Genomic DNA, 9,652 nt, shown 5'->3' on the forward strand with positions numbered 1-9,652 from the left:
TGCCCTACACACAGTCTGCAAGTTCTGAAGGACATGCAGCAAAGAAACCCGCTGGAGAGCGTTTCTGAGAGTGGGCCTTCAAATAGAAGCTGCCATCTAGCTAAAGACTTTTCCATATTGAGGACTGTAGTGCAACTATTTCAAGAAGTGCCTGGTCATCCCTGTTCAGCAGACGCAGTCTGTTAAGTGGAGTTTTCTTTCAATGCTATTATTTCATGAAGTTTTTTGTGGCTGAATTAGTTTAATTTTCGATGGCAAATTAGTAGCTTGTCACCACGGAAATAACTGTGGATGCAGAGAAGGGAGCTGGCTGACAGAGCTGAGCTATCGTTTGTTATTAAAAAACCCCAAAGAAAAAGACGCCAGACCACATACACACCTCACAGCTGGCCGCCATATCCAGTGGTGTTGTTCCAGGCACAATACCTTCATCGTCATCTCCATCATCTTTCACATCATCTACGTCAAACAGTGGCTCAAAGTTCTCAATGTGAGGATTTGCACCTGGACAACACGTGCAAAAAAAGTTCCTAAGAAAAAGCTTCAAGTTGCTTTTCAACAATATTTAAAATATGCGCTTGAAGTCTGAATAGCAAATCTAACCTTTAGCTACTCAAGCTAAGTTACATTTTGTATGGAATAAGGCAGCAAATAATCTTTTTTATCAGCCAAAGTTAAATGCTGCACATCTCTCTATAATGCTACTCTCCGTTACCGGAGGGAAAAAAAACAAGGAGAGCATGAGGGCCCACAGGACAAGCTGTGATTGTATCGACTGACTCCCAGTCCCACTTCTGGCTCTCACCAAGCACAGCATGGACGTGATGGTGTGGGGCTGCTTCTTACGGTGTCAGAGAAAGTGTGGCTATTCTTAAAAGAATAAGCACAGCGCCAGAGCAATGGGAGACTTGGATTTCTGCTTCAAAGGAGAAAAGTCGGGTCTAAATACAATTGAAAAAATGGTCCAATAAATATTCGAAATAACTCTTCCACAGTGATACGAAATACGAGACACTAACAAGCTCATGTTTCAGTGCCTTATGGTTTTGTTTGTAAAGCAAACTTATCCCAGCTATGTAACAAGGTGTCTTCTCTGCTGCTTCAGTGACAAGAGCTACAAAATAAATACTCAAAAACCTTCCAGGAGTGCTCAAGGTCATTTTTCCTCGACTAACATAATTTGCTTCTTTAGCCATAAGATGGTGCTAAAGAGCAGCACAGCACCTGAAAATAGGACTTTCCTGAGAAAAACAAGCCTTCATGCTTTTAACGTCTGATTTCTTCTTCTCATTAAACAAGTTCACCAGCACATTCTTTCCTGCTTGCAGCCTTCTAACCTGAATTGCCACCATGAAAGAAAACGCTCCAGCAAATATTTGTTTTCATACCTGATGCTTTGAGAACTGCTGCCAATTTTGTAGAGCCCCTTCCAGCTGCTATGTGAAGAGGAGTTGTCCCATCATACGTAGTGCTGTCCACATCTGCATCTCCCTGGTTTTATTCAGTGACAAAAAGAAAAGTGCTGTCTATACATTACAGCTGCAGAGACTCCTATCTGTGTAAATGTTGCTACTCTGCAAATAAGCACCATTCCCCACCTGTTTGCATAAAAACTCCAGTCATTGTCTGAAAAGAAGGAATTAGTAGCTGCAATTGTCTGCATGCAGGAACAGATGGTGGTTTTGTGCTCCAGAGTTTCACCAGGAGGCACTGTGTAAAAACCCGAGCAGGTCAGGCAGATAAAAGCCACTCTGCACTCCACGTAAGAGTTCTGCCATCCAATTACCCGCAGCATTTGGGAGTCTGAACTGGTGTGTGCAGAATTCTGCCTTCCTGCTGCTCTTCAGGAGAGCAGGCAGGCTGGTGGCACATCTGTACAGACAGAGCGAGGAAAGCTACTGCGGCCAGCTGTGGGCATGCAGAATTAACCACACTAGGACCAAGGTGTTAAAGAGGGGAGGCAAACAGTTGTGTATACCTAGAAATATCTCTCGGCCCATCTGTGTGCCCATTCCACTTCTCTCAGATGAAGTGATTAACTTGTTCAGGAGAGTTACGTTGGCTGCCATTATTACTCAGTGCAAATTAGACCTGGCATATGTGGGCGGGTCAGGGTCACTAAGTGTAAATGCCTCAACTCGGGCAAAAGGTTCACCAGCAGCAATGAACAAGTAATGAGGAATAACACTAGCAATAACTTTGCTACTTCAGCAATTTAAGTAATCAAGACAAACAAACAGGAAAAAACTCGTACTTCTGTTCCTCGGAAGCACTTAAGAGTTTTCAGGAGTTTAAATATTTAAGTGAAAAGACCTGGGAGAAAGCAATTCTGCCCTTACCTCAAGCAAAAGGCAGACTGCCAAAGGAACGTTCTCTTGTTCGACAGCTAAGTGCAATGCAGTTCGTCCAGATTTTTGTTCCTGAGCATTGATGTTAACTCCAGCAGCAATCAGCTGTTTGAGGCAGGACATGCTGTCTGCCATCACCACCATGTGAATTGCACAGAGACCTACACAAAACAAAACCCATCCGTCACGCGCATTAATATTTGAAAAATGCAGCAATCATGTCAGAGTAATGAGCTTTGAAGTGGCTGTATCTTATACGACTTGTAAAATGAGTGAGATTCACTGTAGCTACCTAAGCAGACCTGGCTTATTTTGCCTGCTTATACATTAAAAGATGGTGTTAATAAAAATGTTCTTTGTGCATAAATTGGTGTTGTGCTATTGCTGGTGAGTCAAAGCCATGCATGAAAAATAAACCCCATCAGATTACAGGGTGGAACAGAAGGCAGGAGCTAAACAGCCTAGAGCATCTCTTTGCCTCAAAGGAGAGTAGCCTTAAAAAGAAAATCTGCATCTTGGTAGTGAACAAGTAGTAGGCACCCTGCACTTGCCCTGTCAGCTACTGAATGTCCCTTTTAGAAACAGTCTAGGAAATAATTGATATATTTCGGTATCATCCTCCTGTAAGGTCACAGTGCTCTATCAATCACCTCAAGCTTACCTACACCAGCTCAAAAATAAAATAATAAAAAAGCCTTGTATTTAAAAAAACAAAACCAAAACCAAGCCCCCAACCAAACCGAGCCCCGCATCTGAGGAAGGTAACACGGTTTTTTGAATGACATTTTTAGGTCAGACATTTTACCATCTACTAGAGCAGAAGTACTAAATTCAAGTGCCACTGAAAAATGGGAGAATGTGTGGCCGCTTTGTAGGCTCTAATTCTATATGGTCACAAAGTACCAGACGTGAAACTCAACATTCATCCAGAATTTATTTTCAACAGAGTTTCTTTCACTAGGGGAGGAAACATTTTCTGCTGGGGGGATTAACTTTTTTTTTTAAAGTGGTTACATAATGGATCTCAGGAAAAAACACAGGAAATGCTTGAGGTTTTGTGAGATTAAAGAGAAACTACAGTAGTAAAAATTCAAATCCATACTGTGTTATATGGCCATCGCTAATCTTTATGTTCTGTATAACCAAAAAACCTGCACATCTGTGTTCTCTCATCTGTGACTGCAGCCATATAAAAGCCAAGGACAGCATACGCAAAATGGGGAAAGCTGCTGTTTCCAAGGCCTGTATCGACCTGTGTAGAAACACTCTGTTGGCAGGAACTGAGGAGTGCTGGTCCAGTGAGCAAGTATAAAATACAGCTGTTATCTTTCCATACCTTCACCATTGGAAAGGTCGACCATCGGAGATGTCGTCTTATGCTTGAGGAGCAGACTTAAAATCTTGTCATCTCCTTCAGTAGCAGCTAAATGCAAGACAGAATTACCATGGCGATCCAGAAGGCTGACATCTGCTCCAGCCTTCAGCAAGTCTTCTACCACCTCTGCCTGCTTTGTGATTACTGCCAGGTGCAAGGGGGTCTAGAGGGGACAGAAGCAAGCCGTAAGATAAGCAACAGCTACATCGCTTCTACAGGTATCTCAGACTCACAGAAGCTCCTAGTGTGAGAAGATGTTACTCCACTCCAAAGCTAACAGAAATGAAAAAGCCTGTGTATGTGCATATGGTTTTTTTGCTGCTGCCAACTACAAAGACGATTCCTACTTACTGGAAATAAAAGCTGCCTCGCCTCACCAGCGTCAGCAGCTGGGCTTTGGGAGGAACAAAGATGTTGCCTACTCTGTAAGCCGGGGCACTGACCTGGCTATTTCAGGGTTGCAGTGCAAGGGATTTGGGGAATGAGATAATCCCTGTGCCCTCCAGACACCGTAACCCTGCCTCCAGCTGCCCCGCAGCCAAGTTCTTACCCCAGAGGGAGCACACGCACTTTCCGGGGCCTGCTCAAATCTGCCTTTGGCACTGAACTGTGCTCTAGTTTTTGCTCATGAATGGGAAGTTTGCAGACAAGGGCTTTGGACTTCCTTACCCCTCAAAATGACTGCACAGGAAAGAAGAAAATCCCGCTGTTCTGTGCCTTTGTCGAGGTGAAGAGCAGCGGTGCGTTTACACAGTGTGTGCCTAGCTATCCAATTCTATTTGCACGTTCTCTGTTTTTGTGCAAAGACACCTGCAGCACCAAGCAGCTCTAAGGCCAAAAAGCTTCAAGTATTTGCAAAGGCCAGTTGTACGCTGCATTCTTCAGTGTTGCCAGTGAACATCATCATGTAGCACATATTCAGAAATCAATGGGTTGAAACAGTAATAATTTCAGTAAGGTTTGAGCAAAATTGTATTTACAATACTGAAATAACCTAAAACTCGCACAAGATTCCACCTCCATAAAGACTAATTCCAGCTCTGTGCAATAAGCTTGTGTTTGTCAATACATTTGTCAACATATTTGCCATTAATTATCGAATCCACAAAGTACATGCATGTTTCAGCTTTCAGAATATCTGTACAGGAGAATTCTAGCCCAGGCTCACATTCCCTCCCACCACTGGCTTGTGGTTTAAGTAGAAGGCAGGAATAGCTGTAGAGGTCCTGGCAGTCAAAGGTTTATTTCTTGTGTGGAGCACAGCTTTGCTTCCTGTTTCTGTTAAACAGAGGGCACAGAACTCAACTCAGCATCTTCTGCTTGCTTACATCAGCCCCCACATTTCAAACTTGCTTTTAATTCACGTAAAAATGAAATGTGAAACAGAAAAATAAACTCTCTGGGACTGTCTCTGTAGAATAAAAACCCTGCCTCTACCGTTCGCAGCAAAAGGACTGACACAAATGTCAGAGTGCTGCCGTGTAATGTCCACCTGGTCACTTTCAGGACAACTGGACAGTGTGCACAGCTGAAGACAGATTCTTTTCCAGGCAGGTTTCCACAGCTCTTTTTAAAGCCTGTCTGAGTTACAACACAAAATACTCGAGACTCTGTCACAGGTGAAGTTGAGGAGACGGAATTGTTAAGAGCTCTGTTCCTACTAGGTAAAAGTCATGGGGACTGGGTTCTGTTCACTGTAAGGTTGATCTAGAAATGAAAGGGCAAACTTGGTGCTCGTGTGATGGTCATAAATGCCATCAGGGCTATAGGAAGGGCACAGTTTGTTACAGCTTCCACATGCCTACAGATAACTGATGATGCAGCAACCGACTCATGATCCCGAGTTACCCTATGTCAGAAAGGTCAAGAGTGCCCAGTGCTGGCACACTGTAATCCATACCGTAACAGAGAAGTCAAATAACAAAGACAAGAACTGAAGAATTTCGTATTTTTGGCGTGTTCTACGGTTAGCCCATGGAGACATTCATCAAAGGGGAGTTATGAACTAAAACCATGAAAATAGTCCCTTGCTCCTCCACCACCTTACAATGCGTCATTGTGTTCCTGAACTAGTTTGCATTACAGTCTGATCTGGGCTCTTTCCAACAAAGAGAAGAAAAAGTAAGACAGATGTTAAGTTGTGCAATTTCTTTTTTACTGGCTGAACAACCAACCCTGCTTATACCACCACAACTGCGCACCTGGTAAAGGTCGTTTCTCATGTTAATGATGTCACCATAATTCAAATCAGGCATCACTTGCAAGAGGTTTTTCACCAGCTCAGTATGAAGGTGGATAATCGCTAAATGAAGGACGCTGAAACAAACAAAAAAACAGATTAACAAATTCATACTTTCAAATTTATTACAATAAAAACGTTAAGGTTTTGCTGTAGATCTGCTTGAATTCTAACTGACGTAAACACCTGACCGTTAGAGGTCATGATGTCAGCACTAAATATCAGCACCTAAAATGAACCCCAACATGAACGAAAGCTAGTCGGAAGGTAACTGTGCTTAACCCTTCCATCACTAAACCAGACTCAGGGCAGCTTTTGCTGGTCCTCAGCAAAACTTAACTACTAGCCTAATGACCACAAACTTTGTAGCACAAAACAAGTGTTTCAGAACATGTTGAAATCCCCAGATTCTTTGCTGTTTTGTTTTCTCGATGGTTTGAATTATGCAGCACATGAACATGTCTTACTGTCAAAACCTTCCTTCAGAATTTCCGCAGGCCTCTGCCACCACAGCAGATTTTCCCTTGGGGGTTTCCCCAGATCTGCGGGTTTTTCTCTTCTTCGTTTTCAAACAGAAAATGACTGAGGGCTCAGGCCCGGTGACTAACAGCCACAGGATTTGCAGCAGTGGCCAGAGACGACACGCCAAAGGAAAAACCCATTTTGGGACGCAGTGGCTCTGCATAGCAAGACACTTCACCACTCCTACTGGGTAAATGCGACAGCCTTTCCCGTGCTCCCCTCCAGAGCCAGGTCCTTCACCACCAGCCAGCGCTGCCATACTTGGAAATGACACCAGGAAAAAAACTGGTTGTGAATCCCACCAACCCTCTCTAACAGAGAGGGGGTTTCCTTGTTTTGAAACCTATCTTGCCCAGCTCTCCCTTACCAGATACTGGCAAAGTTCTAGACTCATCTTTTTACCATATTGGTGCTGACACACAGTATGAACACAGGACATGTGGCGTGTTTGTTATGCTGCTTCAGAAACACCTGATCCACTCAGATCTACACATTCATCAGAAAAAAAAAAAGTTCATTGTTGTTCACGGCATAGAGTCATCTTGAAATGGAGACTGGAAGCACTGAAAACCAGAAGGTATTTTTTTAAAAAAAAAAAAAAGATTTCTAAACCAAACTCACCCTCGAAGGGCCTGTTTTAGTGGTGCTGCACACTGACATTGGCAGTACCATGGCACTTCACCTCCTTCAGCTCCCCCGTGCTGTTCAAACAGTCCCACCACTACCATAAATGAGAGTTCCTCTGCTCTCTGGTACATGCTGCTTATTATACTCTGTAATGCTGACATTTTATTTCCAAATCTCACTTCAGAAACAAATTTTCTTTCCTGCTGCCTTTAGTTCTCCTTCTTGTAGCAAGTGTTTCAATTTTACCCTGCTACTACAGGTGACGTGACGCTGTAGGGGCAGGGTAGTAGACATGCTGACCAGACCACCATCAAGGCAGAGTAACTTAATACCACCAGGCTTCTGGGGAGCGGTGCTACTGGTGGTACTGGTATAAACGCAGTAACAGCTGGTGTTACTGAGTGCCCACCGTACATACACACTAAATACATACACAGATTAATGTATTTGGTCTCAAAGCCACAGAACACAACACAGGGTCCCACTAAAGGTTTTTTCATGCCCTACATACTACTTTGATGAAAGGTGAGCAAGATTGTTGACAGAAGCATTTCTTTAAAGAAATGTTAAAAAATCTTCATAAAAAATTCTTTAGTTTTTGCCATATAATTTTAATGATTGAAGTGAAAACTAGAGAAATTGATTTATGAGTTTTGACCTTTTTTATTTTTAAGCAGCTCCTGCAAGAGAGCTGGGAGACAGTCACCAAAACTTTGTTTTGTCAAAAAGCTGCCAAGTAATTTAGTGTATTACATGCTCATAGACTAAATTCCATCCCAGCTGAAAGGCAGCATGAGCTTGAGCCTCACATACTTGCAGGTACTTCTTGATCCAGGAAGAAAGCAACTATTTACCATCATTCTTAAAAGTATTTTGACTCTGTTGAAATGCCCTGCAAGTCCAAACCTGAGGAGCACATTACTGATATTCAAATGCAGGTCCTACCTGCTCAATACTCCTCTACCCTCCGCTTCCTGTTTGTTTAATGTTAAACACAGAAGCTGTATTGTCCAAAGCGCTAGCAGATTTTGTTGCTAACTCCTGCCTCGTTCATATTCCTGCTTTCCTCAAAGCAGACATTAGGCTGCCAGCTGGAAAGCACAGCAAGTAAAGTAGCTATCTCTGTCTCTGCAGTCCTTATTAGTAATCTGAGAACTATTTTCATGGAAAGTGGAGTGAAAGTAGTAGCCTCTCACAGAGTAACTGAACACTGGGAGAGAGTGTCTCAGTCACTTGTAATTTTCCATCCAGCTGGACACCTTAAGGCTCATATGGCTTCTACTGCACAAAATACTGCAATTTAAGGAAACATAAGTGATTACACAGGGCCTGCACGAGGCCTGCCAGCTAAAAGGTGAGGATGTGTCACCCTTATTCAAGACATTATCTCTGCATGTCTTTGGAACCAATTCCACTGAATTTGCTTTTCAATAACAACTCATTATTAATTCCTCACTGTATTTCACTCTCCAAGTCCCGCAGATCTGCATAGCTGCAGAAGAACAAAACGAATTCTACTCCAGCTCACTTTATTGAAGGGCTCATAAGCAAATACTAGCAGCCAAGACCACCACAGACATCCATGCAATCTCTTGAAGACAATAATACAGTACAGATGTGAGCACAAGCAAAATACTGTCCTCTGGGAAGAACTTTGCATCTGGGCAAGAAAAGCAGCACTGACCCTGCAGCTACCGTTTCTACCTCTCCCAGTGCATCTGTAACTTAAAGCTTCCTATGAAGTCTTAAGGGCTTGCATGGAATAAAAAGCAGGTCGCTCTCCTCCAGCACAAAGCTGAGGATCCCCATCAACTGAGTATATGATGCAAGCATAATGCTTCATGCTCAAGTCAAGATTTTAGGTAAAAAAAAGGCAAACAAACTCATGACAAGCTCAATATGCCCTCAGTGACCAGATTAACTTCTGACACGTACTGGATCAGTGAACTCTGTGCTGTGAGTGACGTTTCTGCAAACGCAACCAAAATGTCTAAATCGCAGATGTACCTCTCCCAAACTGCACAAAGGAGAATGATATTTATTTAATTAGGGCAGTGCTGCAATCCACAATCTGCACTCGCAGAGGACAGAACAAACTGACTACACTATTCTGCCATCAAAAACATGACTGTAACCCAGTAAGAACAGGCCGGACTTACTTGTCTCCATTATCATCCTGGACAACAGTGAGATGGCGCTGAGCAGCCAATAGCATCTTCACATCTCCAGTTACAGCATAATCAAAGAGAGCATTGCAGTGACGCTTGGCCAGCTGCATGGCCTTCTCCAGGAACAGACCATCTGCAACACAAAAGATTTGTCGTCATCAGTTCAGTTGTCTTCCTTGCAACTCCACCGTCTTTTGACAGGTGTTTGTGCTGCAAAGAACTGCAGCAAAGAAATGCAAAGAAATGCAAAGTGCAGACCACCAAGCATTATTCACTGAGACATGTTGCTAATTATTCCTGAGAGGTAAGGATAGAGAGAATGAGTCCCTTGGAAGAAAACCTAGGTGCCCGGGGAGCATTCAGGCAGCAGGAA

The 9,652-nt window shown here is 43.2% G+C and overlaps 1 protein-coding gene across 1 annotated transcript in view; it reads right to left on the reverse strand.

Moving 5' to 3' along the window:
* The window catches only part of NFKB1 (nuclear factor of kappa light polypeptide gene enhancer in B-cells 1), a 46,080-nt gene that overhangs the window by 3,298 nt on the left and 33,130 nt on the right, over positions 1 to 9,652 (reverse strand). The window contains exons 14-19 of the mRNA XM_010133663.1: positions 9,271 to 9,412; positions 5,925 to 6,039; positions 3,685 to 3,886; positions 2,340 to 2,509; positions 1,389 to 1,491; positions 380 to 504 (exon numbers count right to left, since the gene is read on the reverse strand). Of these exons, the coding sequence (XP_010131965.1) occupies positions 380 to 504; positions 1,389 to 1,491; positions 2,340 to 2,509; positions 3,685 to 3,886; positions 5,925 to 6,039; positions 9,271 to 9,412 (857 nt within the window). The remainder of the gene's footprint in view (positions 1 to 379; positions 505 to 1,388; positions 1,492 to 2,339; positions 2,510 to 3,684; positions 3,887 to 5,924; positions 6,040 to 9,270; positions 9,413 to 9,652) is intronic.

The sequence above is a fragment of the Buceros rhinoceros genome, unplaced genomic scaffold (genome assembly GCF_000710305.1).
Source record: "Buceros rhinoceros silvestris isolate BGI_N320 unplaced genomic scaffold, ASM71030v1 scaffold5483, whole genome shotgun sequence".
Taxonomy (NCBI): domain Eukaryota; kingdom Metazoa; phylum Chordata; class Aves; order Bucerotiformes; family Bucerotidae; genus Buceros; species Buceros rhinoceros.